The following is a 26,162-nucleotide window of genomic DNA, read 5'->3' as shown; positions in this document are numbered from 1 at the left end:
CTTGCTTTTGATTCATTTTGCTCTCCTTTTTCTAAGCTCTTAAACTGGAATTTTAGATTACTGACTTCAAAATTATCTGGACAACTAAAAAAAAAAAAAATATATATATATATATATAGAAAAAATTAGCCGGGCATGGTGGCGCATGCCTGTAGTCCCAGCTACTCGGGAGGCTGAGGCAGGAGGATCGCTTGAGCCCAGGAGTTTGAGGTTGCTGTGAGCTAGGCTGATGCCATGGCACTCTAGCCTGGGCAACAAAGTGAGACTCTGTCTCAAAAAAAAAAACAAAAAAACAACCCTAAGTCGAATTATGTCATTCCCATGCTCCAAACCCTCCTTCTATCTTTCTCAGGCAGAGGAAAGCCAAAATCCTTCCAATGGATTCTAAGACTCTACTACAGGATCTACTACTCTGCTTTCACTCTCCATTACCTCTTTGAACCCATCTTTTGCTATTTCATCTTCTGCTTAATTGAGTCTAGCCAATCTGTCTTCCTTGTTACACCTTAAATAAGATAAGTAAACTTCTGCCTCAGGGATTCTGCACTTACTATTTTCTCAGCCTAGAATGCTTTCCCCCTAGATAGCTGAATGGATCATTACTCTACTTCCTATTGGTCTCTGTTCATAGATAATCTTCTCTGTGAGGACATCCTCATTTCTTTACTTCCACCTTTACTCGCTATATTCAAAATTGCAAAACTACTTCTCAAGCCTTCTTCGTATTCCCCTTCTCTGCTTTTTGTCCATAACATTCCTTTCCATGTAACATATATATTTTACTAACTTTTAATACTGTTTTTCTACTTCTTCTAAAATATAAACTTCATGAGAACTATATCTCTAGTGCCTATGACAGTACCTGACATATACTGGGTAGTCAATATATATTAATATTTGTCAAATGAATGAATCAATTTGTCAATAAATTATATCTGGGCTTTAGAACAGGGGTCAACAAATTATACCTCACAGGCATGTTGACTATTTTGTAAGTAGAGTTTTATTAGAATCCATCAACACACATTTGTTTACATATTGTCCATGGCTGTTTTCCCACCACAAAGGCAAAGTTCAGAAGTTGTTGGCCTGAAAAGCCCAAAATATTCACTATATGGTCCTTTAAGAAAAAGTTTGCTGTTGCCAGCCTTAGATCCACACAATCAACTGTGTGCCAGGCATTGCTCTCTGGATATCATTCAGAAACTTCAACTCCAACCTACACAAAACTGAGCCTTTTTCCATCTCCCCCAAACATTCTCATTCTATATTTCTTGTATGTATGAAGGACAGCCCCAACACACCAGTCAGCCAAGTCAGAAAATCAGGATTCAGAAATCTCCTCTCTCACATCTTCCACTTCCAATCACCAAGGCCTGCTGTCACTGCCTCCCTGTCCTTCCTTGTTGAATTATGCTTCCATAGGATGGCACTAGCTGTATGGAAGCTTATAGCCAAATGTAGGGAATCTGTAGCAATTGTACAAGACTTAGCAATAGATAATTCCTGCCTGAAAGTCATTCCTGGGTTTGGTTTCTGTCTGTACCCTTGTTTTACCTTTACCATTTCACCTGATTATAATATTGTCTCCTGTTTTATATACCATATAAAATATACAACCTTAACTGCTTTTGGAATGAGATGGGGTTCAAAGAAGTATAAGTATTGATTTATTTATGGTTTTTATGTGGTTCAGGACTCACTATACCAAATAATAGCATTCTGGCATTTGTGGAGAATCAAGGTCTCTATGACCTTCTCCCACCCTACTCCCCTGAATCAGGGCCCCCCAAAATTCTCTAACTCTCCTCTAAAGTAGGTCATAACCTTTCATTCAAGAGGTACACTCATTATACCTGGAGGAAAAAAGCATCCATATCCTGGATTACACAGAAGCTTCAGGAAGAATCTGAACAAACAGACCTTACTAAGACCAAGTTTATTACCATCAGATCACACCTTTTTGTCCTCTAATCATATATCTTCAGAACAATCTACTTCTTCATGAAACTTAGTATATAAAATGCACAAATTTACCTGTCTTCATTTCTAAAGCCTCCTGTGTAATATAAAACTTATTAAATAAATTTATATGGTTTTCTCTTGTTAATCTATCTTTTGTTATAGAGATTTCAGCCAGCAACCTAGCAATGGTTGAGAAGATATACATTAATATGTTCTCCCCTACAGTTTGATTGTGTATAAATTACTTTTATACTTAACATTTTCTTCTGTTTACCTCTGTATCTTCATACTACATTATTTACTCCTTAAAGGCACAGACAGTGAATTTTTCTTCTGCAATACTCACAGCATCTAGCATGGTGCCTGATAATAAAATTGTTATATGCTCAAGCAATATTTCCTGAATGAATGAATTTCTGAGGGTCAGGATTGCCATTAAATGTCACTGTGTCATAATGGGATTTTCTCTCATTGTCAACTTGAGCCAAGGAAGAAAACACAACATTAAAAGGCAGTTGGAGAAAAATGTCACATGTTTGCAGGAGTGGTGGAAAAATAGAAAATGCATACCTTGCCAAAGTGCTCGATTAGAATTTCTACCACGATGTTCTGGAATTTGATATTCATCATGGCGGCCACAGTGTCCTCCTGAGCTCTCATCAGGGTCGGCCCAAAGATCACCCCCATGTTGGAGGGGGTCATAAGATTCTCTTTGCTGTGCTCACACACACTGCCAGAACAAAAAGAAACTGATTAACAAGACTTGCTCCAATACCACCGCGTAACCAAGACTGTGTTCGGTGCTATAGTGGGCAAGAGTTAAAAAGTAGAAAGAAAGGAAAAGGACCGGAGTATATATGGGAAGACAAGATTACAAAGGACACAACTAGCAAAGAATATCAGATAGTATATAATCAAGAGACAAAGGAAGACATAGCTAATTTAGCTAGCAGCACTGAAGAACTTAGGATAGTTGGGAGTGAAGTGGGGGCCACAATCACAGTATTTGGAGAGACAGGAGGGAAGCAAGAAGACATTCAGGTAAGATAAAGAGCCCATGTAAGTGTAAAGCATGTACAAAAACAACAAAGCACAAGGAGAGAGTGCCTACCAGCCTCTTCAGTCAGGAATCTAGCCCCTTCCCCACCTCAGAGAAGCAAAAACCCAAAAAAACTGAAAGGGATCTTTAAGTTCAGCCCTGGATCATCTTCCTTATTTAACAGATGAAAAAAACATAGGCCCAAAGAAGGAAAGAGATTTGCCTGAAATCACAATCAGTCAGCTACAGAGTAGGGCCTATAATTTCAGATTTTCTGATCCCTAGTCACTCTCCTTTCTTAAATTTCATTTAGTTGCTCCTTATCACTTATATGACAAGGCCAATTGTATTCAAAGTGGTAACTGATGCCTTCTGGAACTTGAATAACTTGACCCCTATTTCTAAATCCTTATGCACAGCAGCTTAGGCTCTAAAGCTGACCTGGGTTTGAATCCCAACACTGTTGCTAACCAGCTGTGCAACAAGAGGGTGTTAACTCATCCTAACCTCTCGGAACATCCATTTTCCCACTAGGGAAAACAGTACCCACTTCAGAGAAGTGTTGAATAAATGGAACTACATTGCTTTAGCATGGCACCTAGCCCCCTGGAATGTATCTGTTGTCATTATTGCCTCTCCAGGGACCTCTATTGTAGGCACTGCTAACCTCTGAACAATCGTGTCACACGAAAGTGCTTAGATTAGGGTTTTCGCCTACACCAAGTTTTTTCAGACCTTCATACATTTGCTCATGCCATTCCCTCTGTCTACAATGTCCCCCACCACTATATCTAAAAAATGTCTATTTATCATCCGAGATTCACATTCAGCGACATTTCCTTCAGGGCAACCACAGCCCACTATGTTCTTCTTAATTGACAGTGTTGGCAAGGAGAGCATGTTGCAGTTTTCTGTTTACTTATCTGCCTCTCCTACTAGGTGCCAAGTGTGTGTGCACCTGGCACACATCAGGTGCTAATGAATTATTTTGGACAGAGCTGAGCTCCCCCAGTGCTCTTTCAAACAGTACTGCAGGCAGCCAAGTGAAAGGCACTCAGCCCTTTGGTCAGTTTGCCTGTGGTGATGGTAGTGGGTGGGGGAAGGGTAGTGTGTGTGAAAAAATCAGGCAGTTCAACCGTCCACTAATTTTCCAAACCTTCCAGGGCCAAGGCCCAGAAGAGACTGACTCATAAACAGGCAGGTTTTTGACACTAAGTGGGTAATTGAGGGGACAGAATTCTTAGACAAATCTTATTGAAGTCTGTTAATCCCCAGACAAAAGTAGAGCACCATTCAGATGGTAATGAACAGCAACCACTCACAGCCTTTCATATTGCTGGGTGGGTGATGGGTTCTTTTCAACAGTTTAAATATCTCTGCAATTAACCTTTATTCTTTAGTGACAGAATTTTTTTAGTTGTTAAAAAAGTATCTCAATGCTGCCACCAAGTGACCAAAACGACTAAACCACTAGTGGCAGGACAAGGGCACTTCCTTATCTCCTTTTGTGAGCTTTGAAGGGAACTAAAGTTTGTTCAGTGTCCCAGCAGCTCACTAAATCATCACAACTCCCAAAGATAGAGTATTTTTACTTTGAAGCCTACATTCCCCAAGGGTAAAGCACTTAGCAAAGTCACACAGTTTGTAAATACATGGCAGGACAGGGATTCCAAACCCATATTTTTTGTTCTCCAAGCCTTATAACCATCCCACCACATTTAACCGCCTGCTTTTCTAGTTCCTCTGGAGAAAACAAAATTCATAAGAGAAGCTTTTAAGCTAAAGTCACCTTCTGTTTCTCTGACGGGGGTTCCTGACATCCCATTTAGACTATTCTTCCTTCTTGGCTGTCTTAGACAATTTGGAAGGTCACCAATTCTTTGGGGAGATTTCTTTGCATTAGGCATCTCTCCTTTTATTATACAATTTGAAAACCATTAAGAGAAATAAGTCACACCAAAAATTATGGGTTAAGAATTTGAATGAATGGGCCGGGCGCAGTGGCTCACGCCTGTAATCCCAGCACTCTGGGAGGCCGAGGCGGGCGGATCGTTTGAGCTCAGGAGTTCGAGACCAGCCTGAGCAAGAGCGAGACCCCGTCTCTACTAAACACAGAAAGAAATTATATGGACAGCTAAAAATATATATAGAAAAATTAGCCGGGCATGGTGGTGCATGCCTGTAGTCCCAGCTACTCGGGAGGCTGAGGCAGGAGGATCGCTTGAGCCCAGGAGTTTGAGGTTGCTGTGAGCTAGGCTGACGCCACGGAATTCTAGCCTGGGCAACAGAGTGAGATTCTGTCTAAAAAAAAAAAAAAAAAACAAAAAGAATTTGAATGAATGAAACCAAAAACAAGAGAATAATGTAGGAGTTTGTGGTATTATCTGACAGCAAAGGAATCTTAAATTCTCTAGTGCAACAAGGGAGAGGTTGCAAAAAGTCTCTGGTGCAGTAGAAATAATTCTGATTGGATGGCTTAGATTATTTTTTTTTAATTTGGTAATTTCTTTTTCTTTTTTTTATTTCAGCTTATTATGGGGGTACAAAAGTTCAGGTTATATATATTGTCCATGCCCCCCTATCCCCCCGAGTCTGAGCTTCAAGCGTGTCCATTCCCCAGACAGTGCACATCGCACTCATCATGTAGGTATACACCTATCCCCACCGGATGGTTTAGATTAAAGGCCATAAATTAAAATGCCTAGAGGGGCATGGCAGGTAATGTATATGAGGGAAATGGGCCTGGTAAGAAATGGCTGCCCCATTTCCACAAGTAGACATTCTCAAAGACCACCATTTTCCCACCACACCTGTAGAGATACACCATCAAGAGAGTTAAGAAAGGGGAATTCTTAGGTTATCTCGAATGTAACCCTAATATAATATTTGTTAAAACACTTATGAGTCACAGGGACTGTGGCAAATTAGAAGCTTGTGCCTATTCCAAAAAAGAGAAGCCATTACTCAACACTCCAACTGACTATTGCCACGTGGGCATGCGGGTACACTGTGGCCAAATCATCTCATTTCCTGAAATCTATACTTTGATGCAAACTATTTGGAGTTTCTAAATGCTGGAACCAAATCTTTTTTGTTGCACAAGAGTACAGGACAAATAAAACTTATTTGTAGTCTGCATCTGGTCAACAGGCTGCCAGTTTGAGACCTCTGGTCTACAAGGGCATCTGGTAGAAAGATGGGGAGCTGTCTTATATGAATTTTAAGGTCTCATACAGATTCAGGGTCCAATGATTCTAAGAACTCTAAGCCCTCTGATTCCTAAACAAGGAAGCTACATCTAATCCCTATTTTTTCCATCCCTAGGTATCTGTCCCCTCATCTGTAAAATGAGACCATCATTAGGTGATCTAAAAGGACTTTCAGCTTCAATTCAATGAATCTAAGTCCTACTGTTGAAAATAATGGAGGGAAAAAAAGACAGCCACACATTGTGTGTCTCCTCTTGGAAGGACACAGAATCATCTATTAAGTATGCTTTCCCTTCCCACTTGACATACACACACAAACACACACAACAAACCAAAAACACAAACCAAAAAAAGAACAGGAAACCTGAATAAAGAATATTTAGTAATATTAAGTAGTTATTATTAATTTCTTATTAGATGTGATAATTTTATTGCATTTGTGCTTACAAAGAGTTCCCATCAAGATAAAAACTGAAATATTTATGGATGAAATGATACGATGTCTTGGATCAGCTTCAAAATAATATGGCAAGAGGGGAGTAGGGATACAAATAAAACAAGATGAGCCATGATTTGATAATAGTTGAAAGGAAGGGGTGATGGACACACAAGAGTTGTTAACACTGTTTCCTCTATTTCGTTATAATACTTAAAATCGTGCATAATAAATCCTTTAAAACAAAAAGTTAATGATGGAGGGAAAGGTAAATCATTGTCACAACTGAGCAGTCCCCCTTCCCGAGGAAGGGCACACAGCTTTGGCTTCCTGTGTCCACAGATTTTATATCATATATAATTTACTTTAAATACTTCAACAAAGTCCATGTAATGTCCTGAATTTCATCAGTGCCATCAACTGCAACCACAACATTATTTATGTACTACTAAGAAAGAAAAATAATTTCACTGTCATATCATATAATATTTCTGAAGACATTTTAAGTAGAAAAGAAACTCAACAATGAATATAATTTAACTGAAGTGACTATAACATGAGCAGCTATTTCCAAGTTCAAGCATGTGGAGGCTATGTTAATTACATCAAAACTGCTACCTGACAATAGTGATTTTAAGAAACCATTGATTCTAAGATACATCCAGAATTCAGAATACTATATGAAAAAGAAAATGCTCCTTAAAACTGATGAAATTTGGCATATGCTTGTTAGTTTTCATGTATCCTCTAGGAAGGTTAGTTTTGATTCTAGTATTCCAATTGCGAGTACATACTTACATACTCTAGGAGTGATTAATTAGTATTTGAAAGGTCCATGTATAAGCCCAGAGGGTCTATTTTAAGCTTCAGCTAACTTTAATCTCCAATCAACACCAAAGGCTTTGTTAATTAGAATAATATATGGCAAAAAAAATTATAATTTCTCATTGCCTAGATGCGTTCAAGACATATGGATTGGTTGGAAATATTATGTAGACACTCCCAACCTTACATGCACAGGGTACCAGAATATGGCAATGGTCAATCTTAACAACAGTAAGGTAAATCAACCAATCTTATGCATCTTGACATGTGTTGCAGCATGAGGTATACAACATCACCTACGATTTGTTCTAGCCAAAAAGTATTAACTTGAGTCCATCTAGCTTTTAGATATAACCTCTACTTTACAAGAAATACAGGAAATAGAAGAATAAGCTAAAATTGTAACAATGAAGAAACCAGACAAAACTAATTAAGTAATTTTCTGCAGGACAACTGCTCTTGTTTTGTGAATAAGCCAGTATCATAAAAAAAAAAAAATGGGATTGTGGTAGATTAAAGAGATGAAAAGGACACAAGAAGTAGATATAATATGTGGTCCTATATTAAATACTACTTCAGACAAGCACCTATAAAGGGCGCTTTTGGGGTCAACTTAAAAATGTTAATATGGTCTGGTAAGGTGATAATTGTTAAACTGAAAAAAGAAAGTTGAAGAATACAATAATATCATTTTGGTTGAAAAATGCAAATATGTGTGTGTGTATATATAAACACACATACACAGAAAGAACTGGAAGAATATATACAATATTAACAGTAGTGATCACTGAATACTGGAATTAGAAAGCATTTACTTTTGGGTTTTGTTTTGCTTTGCTTCAGTATTTTCTAATTTCTACAATGCACAGTACTGCTTCTGAAATAACAATTATTACCAAAAAAAAAAAAAAAAAAAAAAAGAATCCAGCAAGCCTAACAGCCCATAACCTTTACAATGGTAGCCTAGGCTTAAGATTGCATTTGGACACTAGATCATAGGATTTTATTGCCTGGCTCCAATCTTACTGGCTTTGAATGAACCTTTCATTCAAGAATGCTGTCAGAGTATCAGAAAGGACAGAGATCTGGCACTTTATTGAGTGAGTTTATAGAACAGGTTGTACAACTCTTTTTATGTCTGGTTGCTGATGAATACCTGTATTAATGGCAGAATTAGGCCTGAAGCTTGCTTCCATTGAAATATTCCACTGATAATAACATTATCAGGGAGGTGACCCTTATGGTTCTACAATCTATGACTAATGAAAGCTACAGGTAATAACCCAAAAGAACTGGATAATTGGGAACTCTGAATTGGCTGAGGTAAGTCTGTATCTCCCTGTTATTATCCAGGAAAACAGGCTGGCCAGGGGAGCACATTACAAAAGCATAGATATAATCAAGATATAGATTATGAAATAAGAGGTTGGCAAGAAGGATAATTATGTACATTTTTAAAGCACATGAATAGTCTTCTCCTCTACAAATTTCTCAATTGGAACTAAGCTTATTTTTATTTAAATTTTCCCTACAACTCTTTTTTTTTTTTTTTTTTTTTTGAGACAGAGTCTCACTCTGTTGCCCAGGCTAGAGTGAGTGCCATGGCGTTAGCCTAGCTCACAGCAACCTCAAACTCCTGAGCTCAAGCGATCCTCCTGTCTCAGCCTCCCGAGTAGCTGGGACTACAGGCATGCGCCACCATGCCCGGCTAATTTTTTTTTTCTATATATATTTTTAGCTGTCCATATAATTTCTTTCTATTTTTTAGTAGAGATGGGGTCTCGCTCTTGCTCAGGCTGGTCTCGAACTCCTGAGCTCAAACGATCCGCCCACCTCGGCCTCCCAGAGTGCTAGGATTACAGGCGTGAGCCACCGCGCCCGGCCAACAACTCTTGATTATAAATGTTTTCAAACATATAATAAAAAGCTTGAGAGTGGTACTATGAACACTCATACTATCTATACATAGATTCAAAAATTAACATTTTGCCACATTCGCTTTCTGCTGTGTATTTTTTTTCTGAACCCTTTGAAAGTAAGTTGCTTCAACCCTAAATAATTCGGCATTCATCTCCAAAGAACAAGCAAATTTTCCTACAAAACTGCAATATTTTCAACCCAAGAAAATTAATAATTCTATAACATCTAATATTTACTCCATATTCAAACTTTCCCAAATGTCACAGAAAAAAGTCTTTTATAGATGGGCTTTTCAAATCTTGATCTGATCAAAGTTCATGCACTGCAAGTCTTTTCAAAAGTATTATAGAATATCAAATATTTGGTATTTTTCTATACACTTTATTTCTTATAAACTGGAAATGCTTAATTTAATTCAGGTTTGTACCATTATTACTGTTGCTAACTTTGGTCAATTATTTAAGGTGGGGTATTCCAGATAGCTTCATTATAAATATACATTTTTCCCATTTGAAATTAGTAAGTAACCTATGGATAATACACTAAAATTATGTGAATATCCTGTTCCTCAAAATTCTTTTACCCAAAGGTTGTGATCCATATCTAAAACAGAGAACTGAGGATACAAACTAGTGATTTTTCTAATTCTTTTATTCCTCCTATATTTGTTAGCTGTCATTTTTCTGAATTAAAGATTTTTCCTTCCTATACCTACCCCCATAAGTTTATGTTATTCAATATGTCAGAACCAAATTTATTACTCGTTATTTTTGATATTCAGGTTGCCTCAAATGTCCTAAGTGTAGGTTGCAGTAGGTTCCTATGTCCTTTGGACATGACTCTACTAGAATTTTGGCTATCCCTTGCTTTGTGGTACAATTTATCCAAAGCTCACCTTGTATTTTCCTTACCCTAGACCTGGCTGGAATCAGCCATTTCTCTAAGCATCCCTGATTCCTTTGAAAAAGGAATGCTGTTTAGAAACAAAGAACTGGGTAATATTAATAGATGTATCCATTGCTATTTAGATAGAATGACCAAGACTGGTTCAGTGGATAAAGGTTTTTGTTGTTTTCTTTTGTTTTTAAATCATGAGTTCATATTGATATTCTCAATGTAACTTTAACATTACAGAATTTTTGTTCTTTATGTTTTCAATTTTGTAGCTATATCTCTTTGTCTCTAACATAAACCTTGGCTCGTGATGACATTAATATATATATATTTTTTGCTTTATCCTGTGAGATGTGCTTGTCTCAAATTATATCACTACTACAAACAAAGCTACTGGGCAATGCTTAAAACTTTGATCTTCCTGTTTTTAGAGTATTATCTCATTAAGGATGAGTCACAGGACTGTGCTGACAAGTTACTTTAAATAATGGCTTTCTCTGTGTGATTATATTATCAAGTTGATAAACACTTTGATACATTGGATTCATTTGCTTTTTCTGGTATTCAAGCATAGCATTTATAATGCTTAATTTAACATTGTTTCTTGATATGTGAAACATTAATATGGCTTTAAAGTTAAAACTAAATAAGGAGGTGGACTTAGAGGAATCTAGTTCTTATCCACATCCCCTCCCACTGTATTTGTCACCTATCCCATGAAGTAACCGTTTTCATTACTTTATTTTTATAACAAGTTCTTTGAAATATATTTTACATACCATAAAATTAACCCTTCAAAAAAGTACAATTCAAAGGTATTTAGTATATTCACAGACTTGTGCAACTGTCACCACTAATTCCCCAAAATTCCATGACTCCAAAAAGAAACCTCATATACATTACCAGTCACTCCCTATTCCTTCTTACACCCCCACTTCCCAGCCCTAGACAACCACTAATCTATTTTCTGTCTCTATAGATTTATCTATTCTGCACATGTCATACAAATGGAGCCATTTAATATTAATATGTGTACTTTTATGTCTGACTTCGTTCACTTAGCATAATACAGTTCACCCATGCTGTGGCATGTAGCAGTATTTCATTCCTTTTTATGGCTAAATAATATTCCAACATGTGTATACCAAACTTATTTAATGAACATGTAGGTTGTTTCTACCTTTGAACAAGTATGAATAACACTGCTATGAACATTTGTGCGTAAGTTTTTGTGCTGACAGTAAGTTCTCATTTATCTTGGGTATACATCTTGGAATGTAATTTCTGGGTCTTGAGGTAACTGTACATTTAACTTTTGGGGTCGGTTTTTCTTTTATCTTAGTGTGCTTCATGTGACAAAAATAAGAAAATGTGTGTATATTCTCATGTATTTCTATTTCCATCTTGTCTCATCCCCCAAAGAGGTAGCATATTATATATCCTTGGGTTTTACACCTTGGGTTTTATTGTTATTGTTTGTTTGTTCTACATCCTGGAAATTTGTAATGCATCCTAGAAATCACTATCAACACAGTTTACAGAAATCTTCCTTATTCTTTTCTGAATGACTACGTAATGCTACGTTTGTAACATACCCTAATTTACTCAAGTAGACTCCTATTGTAAGTTATTTGTGTTCTTTCCAATATTTTGCTATTAAAAATTGTCTATCTTTTCTTCTGAAGCTGCATTATCCTACACAGTAGCCACTAGCCATAGGTGGCTGCAGAGCCCTTGGAATGGGGCTAGGATAACTGAGGAACTGAATTTTAAATTTTACTTAAATTTAATTAATTTAAATTTAAGAATGAATAATAAAATTTTTGGAAAACTTGTAAAAAAAATTGTGCTGTAATGACAAACTCAGTGCATATATCATTTTGTATTTGCGGAGGTGTATCTTTAGAATAGATGCCTAGAAGTGAGATTGCTGGGTGAAATGATAACTGAATAAACAGATTTGTTAGATAATGCCAAATCCCTCTTCAGGGACTATACTGCATTACCCATAGTCTCATCAATAAGCATTAGAATTCAACAATAAATGGCAGGTCAGTATAGGTATAATTTGCATGTTTCTTACTATGACAGAGCTTGAGCATTTTTAAATATATTTAAGGGTATTTGTCTTTCTGTTTTTCTCTGATCTATTTGTGTCCATGCCTTCTTTTGTTTTGAGGACACAGATTCCTGAAGTAAGCCAGGCAGCCAGCCTTTGGGTGAATGGAGGCAAGGACCCTGTCACTCACTAATGGTATCCTCAGTTGTGTCCTTGGCTCCTGTCACATAATAAGACTCTTAGAAAGTCAGAGCTAAAAGAGTCCTATGAGATTAGCTGTTCTAGTACCCTCATGTTAGACGAACAAATTTGAGGTCTAGGGAGTAGGAGGGATAGTCTTTAGGTCACACAGCACATTTGTGACAGACCAAGACCTTGAACCCAAGCTCTCTATCCCCCAGGGAAACTTCAAATTAACATGCAAATGACTTCTTTGCTGATTTTGGTTACTTTTACTAAGATTATCACAAATTACTTTTTGGAAAGAAAAATGCCGCTTAATGTTCTCTATTATCCCAAATTACAAATACTGGCAATAAATATAAAAGCCATACTCTTTTTAATTCTGTTTATTATCTATATCAATGTCTACAATACTCATTTCCAACAGAAGAATAAAAACATCTTAGAAAGTCAGCACTAAATCACATTTTGGTGATATCATAGGAAAACCAGAGGTCCAGATAGGCAAATCCCTCACGATTTATCACAGGGGGAGGCCAAGAGAGCCATTGGCCTGGAGTGCCACCTTCACTAAGGGTCTCAATTTTAGATGTTTGAGATCCTCTCCGAATGAGGTTAAAATATATCATTACTACATTTTTTGAGTGAGCTAATGGTTTTATTTGCTAAATATATATACTTAAAATGTATTATAATTTATTTCTCTAAGCTCATTTTCACATTTCTTTACAGTTTAATATACCAATAGAAGCCTTGAGAATGACCTGCCCATGGTCCACAAATAAGCTGGTAAGCAGCAATGAAACTAGAAACCAGGTTTGCTTACTTATAGGCAGAGTGCTTTCTGCCTTTTTGTTTAATTTGGGGTCTCGCTATGTTGCCCACACTGGTCTTGAACTCCTGGGCTCAAGCAATCCTCAGGCCTCAGGCTGCTGAGCAGCATTTTATACCTTATTTGAGCTAAGTATATTCATCTTTATTCACAACATTAAATCCTCTGGCCAGGAAGCATCACTGCAGGGCACGTACACCCGTTTTAACCCCCTATCTCAGTGCCTTCACCAGGCCTACTCTCTGAAATGCTGCTGGCTGTTACTGACTACCCCATTGGTTGAAGAGGGTGACCAGAATCTTAATAACAACTCCCATTTCTTGAGAGCCTCCTATGTGTCATGCACTTGACCTGCATTCATTCTAATTCACACAACACTGCTGCATTTTAGGCATGACTATTCTCACTATACAGATGAACAGAGACTCAGGTTTGCCTAAGATGACATAGCTAATTAAGTTGCAGAGCTAGGATTCAAAACTAGGTTTATCTGACAGCAAAGCCTATATTTAGATCAATTTGCTTTCATGTTATCCTTCAATCAAGACAACCCAGATACATGATGACTGAGAGGATACATATAAAGGTCAAAGCAAAATTGCCTTCCTAGCAGAGCACTCAGCCAGCCAAGGAAGCAGTTGAGTGCTAGGACTGAAAGAACTGAGAGGCAGTTTCACTACAGTCTTACCACGGGGCCAATTCTCTAATAGGAACTCTTTCTGAAAATCCAGCATTTACTTACTTGACCAAGTGTCTTATCAGAATTTCCAGCATCTCTCGGTTCTTTTCTGGTAGTTTATATACCAGGGAGTGAATAGCTCCCAGCCGGTAATCCAGGTTGTCAGACTCTGAGAGAGAACAGTGAAAGAGACGGTTTGGCTTTCTGGGCAATTGTCTGGAGCAAATTCTCATACACACACACATGCACGCATGCAGAGAAAGACAACCAGAGACACAGAGAGAGACAAAGAGATGAAAAGAGAGAAGTAAATAGGCACAAAGACACAAAGACAAAGAGAGACCCAGAAAAAAAGACAAGAGAGAAAAAGAAAAAAGGAAAAGACAGAGATAAAAATGAACAAAGAAATAGGCCTAGAAGGAGGACGAAAATAGACAATAGGGAAGATGACAAAGATAAGAAGAGAAGAGAGACTGTCTTAGAGGAAAAAAGAATGCTGGGCACAGCCAGTTATTCCTAAAGTCTCGTGTATAAACTTCCAGCTAGAAACCTATAACAACCAACTTACTTGTCCTACTAAGAGGTGCATTGCTGCTTCTGGTTTCCTGTGAAAATCACTGAGAAATCCTGGAAGTAAAGACTGAAGCTCCCTTACCTGAACAAAGACTCAGTAAGAGGTAAAGTCCCCTGGATCTTTTTCCTGCACACCACAAAGGGCATGATACAGGAACATAGACATGGAGAAGGTCATTCATACAGTGGCCTTAGCCAAAAGTTTTAATGCTTCTTTAGCTGCCAACTTTTAGCGTGATTCTATATACCTTACTTCCCACGTACCCCTCCCATCATAACCCTCAGTTTTCTCATCTAGAAAATGTGATGCTAGTGTTAACAGATAGGAGTAATTATTCACAACACATTTGAAAAGAAAAAGCACTGAAGAAAGCTGAAACATCAACTGTGATGTAACCATTTTGCTGTCCCCTGGTAATGTGGGCCAACGCTATTGTTCTGATGGAAGAGGCAATAAAATCAATAAATTGATGAAGTCTTTATATTGTCACATCCCTCAAGTTAGCCATTTTCTCCAACCCACTCACCTAATATTGATTTATAACAAGTAATACATAACTCTTGAGTAAGGCAGCAAGATTACTATCATTTGGCAGTGGGCAAAATCCGTGTATGCGTTTCTGAGTTTTTGCTGCAATCCGTTCCCTCCAAACAGTTTCCTAGGTTATTGGTGTAAACCTTATGAAGTAACCAGGACAACACAATTAAGGAGTAACATAAATACTTACTGGCAGCAGAGACCAGCTCTTTGTGCAGCCTATAGGTCATGACAGGTTCAGAAAGATTCCTGAAATGAATGAAGATTGTAAGTTCCTATAGGGAGGGAATAGCCAGGCCTTGGATTCTCAGTTCTATGGGCAGCGAGGATGAAATTTCTGAGCTCCACAGCTCAGAAAGGAGATTATATACATTTTCTCCTCACATGAAGCTTTCTCACGAGAAGACAAGTTGGTAGTAATTCAAGAAAAGAATTCCAAAAGTATGGACTGACGCCTCTAGCAAGGTCTCCAATTATCTCCCAAAATTAAAAAAAAAAGAGGCACAAACTAGTCCTGCACAATTCCAAAGTGGACCCATTCTGAATGCTACTGTGAATCAATTACAACTTGATAAATCTCTAGAATTTCCAAAGTACTTTTGAAACTGTCCTCCCAGTTGACCCTTCCAATGATTTCATGAGGTGAAGCACTTATTCAAATCCCCATTCACTAGAAGAGGAAACTGAGACTCAAACAGGTTTCTTCATTGACTTAAAAAATGTTGTCTGAGCACGTACATGTGCCTGGCATTGTGCCGGGTACTGGGGATCGAGAGATGAGTAAGACATACTCTAAACCTCCGAGGAACTGATTGTTTAGTACCTCAGAGTGCCATATACAAAATTTGCAATGCAGTGGGACAAGTGTGATCATGAAATAAAGGTACATGGTAGGTGACTCGGAGGAAAGTAACCAATTAATCATAATAATGAGGATGATGATAGCAAACTCAGCATTGTACTAAGTGATTTACATGTATTAACTCATTTAAACTGCATGACAACCCTGTGAGGTAGGCACTGAAATTATCTCCCTTTTACAGGTGAGGAAACTGAGGCCCAGAAAAGTTAAAGAACTCGTAAAAGATTACGTAGCTAATAAATAGCAAAACCAGGAAGTTTGTCTCCTGTGCCCATGCTCTCAATTACTACACTATACTGCCTGCCACTGCTGCTATAGTAATCCAGGTGAAAGACAATAGAGACTTAAATAGAAACAGTGACAACAGAGAGAGAAACGGTGAAGAGAGTGTTTTGAAAGATGTTAAAGTATGAATTCCTTTATTGATTGGGTATGATGGTGACCTAAAGGGTAATCTGGTGTGGGTGACTGGACAGGATAGGAATTGATTAAGAGCAAAGTAGACATGCTAAGTTAGAGGGGCCTCTGGGTTAGCAAGGGAGAGATGTCTATTAAGAAGCTGGATGCAAGGCCTTCTAGGTCTGAGCAGCAGATGGGAAAAAGATGAACCTAGAAACATGGTTAAAAACAGAATAGTTGCCACTACACCAGGAGAGATGGCAAATTGGCAGCCAAACCACTATATGGGGACTTCTCACATTTCTTATTTGTCTAGCACAGTATATAAAAAAGAAATGAAATTGAATCAATGATGAAAATATAAAAAATTATGTTCTTTCATATAAAAATCCATATTGCCTGCCTCTTTTGAAAAATTGAAAGATCTGGGTCCACTGGGCCCACATAGTTATTTATAGAAGTATTTAATACTGCAGTTTGTATATAAACACATGGGTTTACATGTGCAAATAAAGGTTCACTGTGCAAAGTGTTTAATATGAAAATACTCTACTGCACTCATTTTAATTCCTGGCCACTGCAGATATTTGAGTTTTTCATCACTCTAGTGTAATAAAAAAGAGAGCCCTGGGAAATAGCAAGTAGAAAGACCATAAAGGGGACTGCCAAAAATGACCAAAGAATAAGAGAAAAAACAAAAGCAAGTGACACAGCAGAATCCAAAACAAGATAAAGGGATTGTTATAAAGAGGTCAAATAAGGTAAGGACTGACAATTGTTCTTTCTGTGCAGCATTGAGGGAGTCACCTGGCAAGGTAACTTTCATTGGACAGTCCAATTACAATGAGTTGAAGAGTAACCTGAGGAGTTAAAAAGAAGTAGAGACACAGAGTGTGTATTACCTGATACAAAAGCTTGGCTGGGAGGAGATGAAGTATCTCATTAGGTGATCTTTTATAAGTACCTGGCTCTAATTATCATCTATATGGTCAATGATCCCCAATTTTTCAGCTCAAGCCCAGACTCATCACTGAGTTTCAGACCCATATATCCAAATAGCTGATTAATATCATGCTCTGATTTCTTTGAAGGCTCCCAAATTTGAGATATCCACAACCTATTTTAATTGTCTTACTCAATTCTGGTCTTCTTGTATTTACCAAATTAGTAAATGTGTGACCATTATTTGGTTGCATGGGGCAGAAATGTGGAAGTCATATTTTTATTTTCCTCTCCCCAATTCTCTTATTCAATTTATCAATTTTATCTCCTAAATCTCTTGAATATGCTTACTTCTACCAATATCCACTGCTACTACTCCCTAGTCCAAGAAGGAGCATAATCTCTTACCTGGACCACAGCAAAGACCTGCTAATTGATTTATACTTCCACCCAGTTTGTCTCCCTCTACTTATCCATGCTATTTTTTTTTTTTTAAATCCAAATCACATCATGTAACCCTCGGATTAAAATCTTTCACTATATTCCCATTACTTTAGAAAATAAATACAGACCCTAATATTTAAAATATCCCATAAGGCCCTGTATGATCTGACCCCTACATATGTTCCCCTCCTTCTCTACACTTGAGTATTGGTTCATGTGGTTTCTGGAAGGAGCATTCTTGCCTCCTGCCGCAAGGCCTTTGGTTGTGCAGTTCTCTCTGTCGGGAACCCCATTCCCAGCAGATTCCACTTTATGTTTCAATCCTGTTTAAACAACCAGAATAGGTCAGGTCTTCCTATTAAATGCCAACATAAAATTAATACACACATTACTGCTTGTCATATTAGTATGATTATTTGTCTTCTGACTTTTCCCATAGACTATAAACTCTTTAAGGTCAGAGATCATATCTATATACATATGGATATCTATGCTTGGCATAGAATAGACAGTCAAGAAATTTATACTGAATAATTTAGGGATTCAAAGATGTACATTGCTACAGAATTATTTCTATGTTGAGAGGAAAGAGCCAGTTGAATGAGAGAGGTTAAAAATACAGAAGAGAGAAAAGACATGATTTTTAGATGGCTTTTTGGAAATGTTGGAGATAGGGTCTGATTTAGATACCTACAACACAGAAAGACACCCAATCTAAAAACACTGTTATCTTTGAGAAATATAAAGAGTGTCAGTATCTGTAGTCCCATCTACTCAGGAGGCTGAGATGATGGTAGGATCATTTCAGCCCAGGAGTTCCAGACCAGCCTGGGTAACACACCTAGACCCCATTTCTAAAAAATAAAAATAAAAATAATTTCAAAAAAAAAAAAAAAAAAACAGCAAAACAGTTGTTCACTGGCTGGTATATATTAAAGGCCCATGTCTCAAGGACATACATTTCTTATCAGGGTTGCTACCCATTTACACTTTCAGGCTCAATCTTCTCATCTTACAAAAGGGCCACACTGCTTATTATGGGATGAATTGGGAATGATGTAATAATATGGGGAAGGCTTAAGCTATACAAATCTTAAAATTTTTGACTCTTTTGAAGGAGGTAGAGACATAGAATCACTTACTCCCGCTATTCTCATCATCACAAGTGTTCTGAAAGTATACATGGCAGATTGTTCTCTCTCTTTGCAAAATTATCCAAGCAACTCCAAGAAGACCATGCCCACTGGGAATAGGAAGTAAGGAAAGAAGATGCCCTGGCCTTAAAAGTGGCCTTCAGAGTCAAAGACATTGAGGTTGAAATAATACTAGCTGTGACCATAGAGATTACTTAACGGGAAAAGGGGTATACTTCAGTTTCCTCATCTGTAAAATGAGTATAGTACTAAGTACCATACTTGGTTATTGAGAGAAAAAAACAATGACACTGTCAGTGTTAGCACTAGCACACTGCCTAGCACAGAATAAACCCTGTAATAACAGTTCTTTTCCACTTTGGCAAATTAGGAGAAATACTTCTAAAGAGCATTCCTGGTTACATAAACCTCCAAGATGATGCTACAGCAGAAGATCATTTAAAAGTGACACCTGAAACCAAATCTACTTTGGATTAATTATATTTTTCAGAGTTTAAGTATCTATCTTAATGCCTTAAAGAACTCAATAGTCGAAGAGATTTTGGCACATAAAGTACAGGGCATATGATCGGACATAAAGAATGGTAAGAAATGAATGGGTTTAAAAAATATACATCTCAAACTCCTTTTGCATAATACACATTGATGGCACAAAACTAAACAATATATTCTTCATCATTGTGCATCCACGAATTTTGCTGGTAAGTTAACATTTTTAGTCATACTGCTGCCACTTCATTTACTCCAATATTTTTATGGTTGAATTTTCTTGGATTTTTTTTCTATCATATGGATTAAGCATGGTATAGAACACTTCTCTCTCTCTCTCTCTCTCTCACACACACACACACACACACACACACTTTTGGACCAAATGCAATTTGATGTTTCAAAATGGTTGTTATTCACTAAAACATGTTAACAATCATGAACTGTTACAACTCATGATTTTTTACTAGTAAACCCATCATGACATCATTCTGTGAACAATGCCAAAGCTTGTTCAATTATTTCAAGGGCATGATTTTTAAAATAATGTTTTTGGCCTTTAATACAATGACAATTTTATTATTTTTATGCTTTCCAAACCTAAATACTCAGATGAAAAAAATGTCTTCTAATGTACATTCTTTGATAGAAATTCTCTTTACTCTTTTCTTCTTTAGCAATTCTATGCAACCTCCTGAAATTAGGACCACATAAACTCTAATCTCCATCCAGAAAACTATGAAAAGCAAAGTTTCCATTCAAATCAGTCATACCTGAGGTAGAATTTCAAGGAGCTGGTGATTGTCTTAATGTCCCAGTCACTATTATGAAAATCAACATCTCCTGGGCATTTAGGATCTATATGAGAAAAGTTAAAAAAAAAAAAAAGTGAGTCATCCAAAAGAACTTACTTTTTAATCCTTTAAAAAGAAAAAAATTGTTGTTCATGATAGGGATTCAATCAATAGTACATAAATAAATAGAAAAATAAGAACATTATAGCTTGCAGCTATAAAAGTAACTACTACAATGGATATATAAAACTTTCCATAATCAAATGCATACATACACACACACACACACACACACACACACAAACACATATACGCACACAGGAATTATACAATAAAGGATTGAGGTGGAAAAAAGTGTATTAATTAAAAGTTATTCTTTGATGGTTACCAGAGGTTAGGAAGAGTACTGTGGAGGGAGGGAGAAAGTGGGAATGGCTAATAGGTACAAAAACAGGATGAACAATATTTGATAGCACAATAAAGTGACTATAATCATCAATAAGTTAGGGTATACTTTAAAATAACTAAAGGAGTGGAATTGGAATGTTCCTAACACACACAAATGATAAATGCCTGAGGTCATGGATATCCCAGTTACCCTCATTTGATTAATTCATGTTGTATGCTATATCAAAACATCACATATACCCTATATATAATTATTATATACCCAAAATAATTAAAATTTTTAAAAAATTGTTTTAAAATAAAATCAAAGGTGAAAAAAGGTATATTATTCAAACAGTTTACAAAAGATCAAAACTTTATAAAAAGTAAGTCTCTGAAGTTTCAAAAATTCCCTTGAATTCTGGTCTAGCATATAAGGAGCTAGGAAGTCATCTTTAACATGCATGCAACAACAACAAAAAAAGCTGCACAAACTGGTCTTAGACCCATCAGAGAACAGAAGAACTAAGGCAAACTATTGCCCCCAGAACTGAAGTGATAGACAGGCAGATAAAAAAAAATCAAAATTTATTTGAACAGACTCCCAGGAGTAGAAAACTCTTGGGAAACAGTACTAGGATAGGAAAACCTAAACTGTAATTAATGAATTGCTAGCGGCTTGATATGTACACATTTGAGGGGTAAAAACCCCAAGGGAACCCAGTCCTAAGGAGACCCTCATACTCTGGTGAGTTTTATCTTCAGGAGTTCTATCAGATTTCTGACAATGAAGAACTGGGAAAAATCATCTCATGCTTCCAGCAGAGGGAGAGGAAAAGTAGCCATTTTAAAAAATTCCCAGAGCTTTTTGTTCTTTTTTAAAAGCATATTATATTTGTACATTATCCACAATAGCCAAGACATAGGAGCAACCTAAGTGTCCATTAATGGAGGAACAAAGAAAATGTGGTACATATACACAATGGAATACTTTAAAGTTTTTAAATGAAGGAAATTTTGTCATTCATGAGAACATGGATAAATCTGGAAGACAAAATGCTAAGTGCAATAAACCCAACACAGAATGACAAATACTGTGTAATCTGACTTAAATGTGGAATCTAAAAAAGTTGATCTCATAGAATCAGAGAGTTGAAAGATGTTACCAGAAGCTGGGGTTTAGCTGGTAGGAATGGAGAAAGGGAAGATGTTTGATCAAGGGGTACAAAGTTCAGTTAGAATGAAGGAAAAAGTTTTAGTGATCTATTGCCATGCTAGTGACCACAGTTAATAGTAATGTATTCTATATATCAAAATTGCTAAAAGAGACTTCTAACGCTGTCAACACACACACACACAAAAAAAAACTAAGATGGTGAGGTGGTGTTGCATGTTAATTAGCTTGACTAAATCTTTCTACAATGTACATGTATCAGAACATCAAACTGTAGCCCATAAATATACATAATTATTATTTGTCAAAAATAAAGAAATGAATAAGGAAATGGGAAAATAAAGGGAAGACCAACGTAGAATTCTTCAAATGTGAAGGAGAAATAAATACTTACAGAGGTAAATAAAAATTGAAGAAATTGTCAACAAAAGACCTGCCTTGCAAGAAATGTTAAAAGAAGTTCTTCAGAGAAAAGGAAAATGATATAGACTAATAACTTAGATCTATATAAAGAAAGGAGGAACATTAGAGAAGGAATAAATGATGGTAAAATAAACCTTTTATTTCTCTTATTCTGAATTGATGTAATAGGTAAAAGTTCAAAATAATTATCAACAATGTACCCAGAAATTATAGCTTAGGGATAAATGAAATGAATGGCAGCAATATTATAAGGCATTGTGGGAAGGATTGAGGGGCAAATAGCAAGGGGTCTTACATGTAAGTGTTTCCCAAAGTATAGCACATAAATGAAAATTATTTTTAATTTTAATAATTAGGTATTTGTTCTTAAATGCATTAAAACTATAATAAGCATTTGAAATAGTTTCAAAAACATAATTGCTTTGGTGAGGTAAAGAAAAATAGCCAATTTATTTAACAAAACATACTCAATAAATTATAGTACAGGTGGTATACAGACAGAAATTTGTTACAATGGTTCTAGAATGACAGACATTTGGGAAAATTGGATTTAAATGCACAGAGAACACTAAGGACATCATGGCAATTGTCAGAATGAAACATAATAAAAGCCTGAACTAAGGGAGAAGTGAGAATGAAGAAGGGACTCGATTTTTTAAATATATAGGAGATAAAATTGATCAAACTTGGTGTCTGATTAAATGTGAGGGCTGTGGGTCAGAACTGACAAGGTAGCTCCTATATTTCTATGGAAAAGTCTAGATTGACTGTGGTATTACCAAACAAGATAGGGAATACAGGAAAAGGAACATCTCTATTTCTGAAAGTTGTTTCACTTTGTTTTGGTGTTAGGCACTGGGCTCAGAGAGGACTAGACTTATGGGATTTGAGGGGTCTACAAAGTTTCTAAGTAGAGGTAATAAGCCTAGACATAAGTCAAGAGGACTGGGCTAGGGATTGAAATTTGGGAACAATCAGCATAGTTAATGAGTATGAAGATAATTGTTTCATGGGCCAGTTCAGTGTCAAATATAGCAGAGTTTAAGGAAAGACTGAGAAATGTTTACTGAATGAAAATAAATATCATTCCCAATTAATACTGGGTGCAGTCTTAGGAAAAAACCAAGACTGAAGTGGACTGAGGATTGAAGATAGGAGGGAAAGGAGTCAGTACTGTAGATCAGCTCTGCTCACATACGGATGTGCATATGAGTCATCAGGGGATCTTGTTAAAATGCAGATTATGGTTCCACAGGTCAAGGATGGGGCTAGAGATTCCACATTTGTACCAAGCACATTGGTGATGCTGATGCAGCTGGTTCCCAGGTCACCCTTTGAATAGCTACGGGTGAAGCCTATACTTTGAGAGCTTTGGATGGAATGGGAGGACAACAGAACAGAATAGGTAAACTGGCATGTAAAGCCAAAGATGGACTTTTTTATACTCAGATTTGAGCACTATCAAAGGCTGTGGAGAAAGTCAATAGAGAGGAGACAGTTAAAATTCAGATAAGAAGATAATTTACAGCACAAGATCCCTGAGGAACACAAAAAGTATGGCATCAACATCATGAATGGAAGAATTAGCCCAGACAAGGAGGGATGCTTCTCACTCTGAGGCTAAGGGAAGGGAGAAAAGATAACTGTGGATGCAGGTAAGGGTTGTTACACCTGATGGCCTATATTAATAGGTCTGAGGTTGAAAGAGCATTGGTTATAATCAATACTTCTAAAGAATATACTTACTAAATGGGTGTGGTAAGCCCCACTCAAAAAAAGAAACAACAAAATTGACATCAGAGATAGCATATTTGTTATTGTGCATTCATTACTACAGAGAGGCCAACAGACATTGGATCTAAAGAATAATAACAAACTGATAGCTAAAAATGCATTCTATTGCATGGCGGGAATTTCATGAGGCACTCCTCTTCTACTACCCTTGTTCCCAACCTGTATTTCCCAGTATCTCTAGATTACCAGCATCATGTACCACTGTTGTATGAATGTGCTTGTCCCCACTATACTAAATATCTTCCAGATTCTCTAGTACACCTGATATAACCCTTTTCTCCCAGCAGACTGTCTGACACACAGTAGGTGGGCTGCATCCTTTCGGAATGAGCAAAGGTAAAGAAATTCTGGCTACACAACTCAACATTTCAATTACTGGAATGAGAAAGATACCCACCTATATAAATTGGTAATCGATATATTCTGAAGCATACTGCAGCCTTATTTGAGTAAAATCTTTGCCCTGCCCATGGCCTGTTCCATTCTCAGTGAGAGTAGAGTGAACCATAAATTTGGCCATGTGTCCTATTTGGGATCTTTAATTGCATAAGAGGCTATCAACTACATTATCAGCCCAGTTGATCGTAAAGCATTTATAAGAAAATGGCAATTCCACCTTTATATTGCCTAATTCTTATACACAACTTCATGATAAAATACTATCGATAGAGAATTGCTTGATGAACATGAAGTCAATCTATTCCTCTAGCTTGGTGATGGTGAGCCACTCTTTCCATGAAACACAATGCCCTGTGAATCTGTGGTTCACCACAGAGGTGATTATTGGACTAATTTTTACATTTTTTATTTATTTGGACCTGAATGTTTTGAACAAAAACTCACACTGGTATCTTACTAACTCAAATTTGACTCTTCCTTGTCTATAATACAATAGAAAGAACAAACAAAAAAGTTATTAGGTCTAGAGAAAGTCAATGTACTTCTATAGAAGGAAAACACCCTAAACAATCAGAATATAAGAATCACACTGAAAAAAACATTTACTGTGAGAAATACAAAGTTTTAGAACTTTGCTGATGTAAACTGTCAATGTAATTAAAAGTATAAATAGTAATGACGGATGAAAATTATCCTTAGTAATAGAAGACTACTTCCTTAATGTAATAAAGATCTACAGTGATGCACTGGTAAATGATTAATGACCAGGTCAGCAGGTAGAGGCGGGGAGCCTTGATTTGTAACATTTGTCAATTTCCATGGTGTGAACACTCCCACCATGGATGATTTCGAGCTATCAACATGATGTCAATGAATGGGAAACTGGGAAAAGATGTGCACAATCAGGTCTTCTGAGCCAGAGTGAGCTGACTCCAACACAACAATGATTCTGTCTTAGATAATCAGCTGATATCACCATCAATGGTGAAACTCAAGAAGCTTACAATCAAAAGCCAGGAAAGGATGCATTCTATCACCACTATTACTTAGCATTGGGCCGGAGTGTCCAGAAAAATGATTCTTAAAGCTAGCTTCTAGAAACATCTGAGAAGCTTTTAAAAATGACAATAGCCAGAAAAGTTAAAGCTGTTGGAAAGGAAATAGAGTAATCGTTGTTTACCTATGACATAGCTATTTACCTAAAAAACACATTAAAAAAAAAACTACGGAACACTTGTAAAAATTAACAAGAAAGCTTTTAAAATTCCCTGGTCATAGAATAGATACATGAAAATCATAAGCATACTATATACTACCAATAGAAAATTCAAAACTGTAATAGGAAAAAGAAATGGCATTGTGTGTATGCATCTATGTGTGATATTTATATAATCAAACATAAGGATAAATATCCATAAATATTCAGGAATTATCTAAAAAAAAGTATTAAACATAAAAACAAGACTTAGGTGTATGAAAACAAGATACTGTGATCCAGGATAGAAAGACTAAATATTGCAAAGTTTTCAACTCGAATCCAATTAATTTATAGATCTAGTACAATTCCAATCAAAATACCAAAAAGCTTATGTTTTCTGGAACATGATAATAATTCCATGTAAACCTAGTAAAATGACTGAAACAAATTTTTTAAAAGAGCAATAACTGTGGAGAATTTGTGTTACTTGATAGGAAAACGATTAATGGTGCTGTAACAGTAACGAGGTCAAATGAGTAATAAAATAGGCC

At 36.6% G+C, this 26,162-nt stretch overlaps 1 protein-coding gene across 1 annotated transcript in view; it reads right to left on the bottom strand.

Moving 5' to 3' along the window:
• The window catches only part of OPHN1 (oligophrenin 1), a 310,055-nt gene that overhangs the window by 42,146 nt on the left and 241,747 nt on the right, over positions 1–26,162 (bottom strand). Inside the window, exons 15-18 of the mRNA XM_069463584.1 lie at positions 20,216–20,300; positions 15,343–15,401; positions 14,105–14,210; positions 2,536–2,695 (exon numbers count right to left, since the gene is read on the bottom strand). Coding sequence (XP_069319685.1) covers positions 2,536–2,695; positions 14,105–14,210; positions 15,343–15,401; positions 20,216–20,300 — 410 coding nt within the window. The remainder of the gene's footprint in view (positions 1–2,535; positions 2,696–14,104; positions 14,211–15,342; positions 15,402–20,215; positions 20,301–26,162) is intronic.

This window comes from Eulemur rufifrons, chromosome 30 (assembly GCF_041146395.1).
Source record: "Eulemur rufifrons isolate Redbay chromosome 30, OSU_ERuf_1, whole genome shotgun sequence".
In the NCBI taxonomy this organism is placed as follows: Eukaryota; Metazoa; Chordata; class Mammalia; order Primates; family Lemuridae; genus Eulemur; species Eulemur rufifrons.
This window is presented reverse-complemented; position numbering and strand designations above follow the sequence as displayed.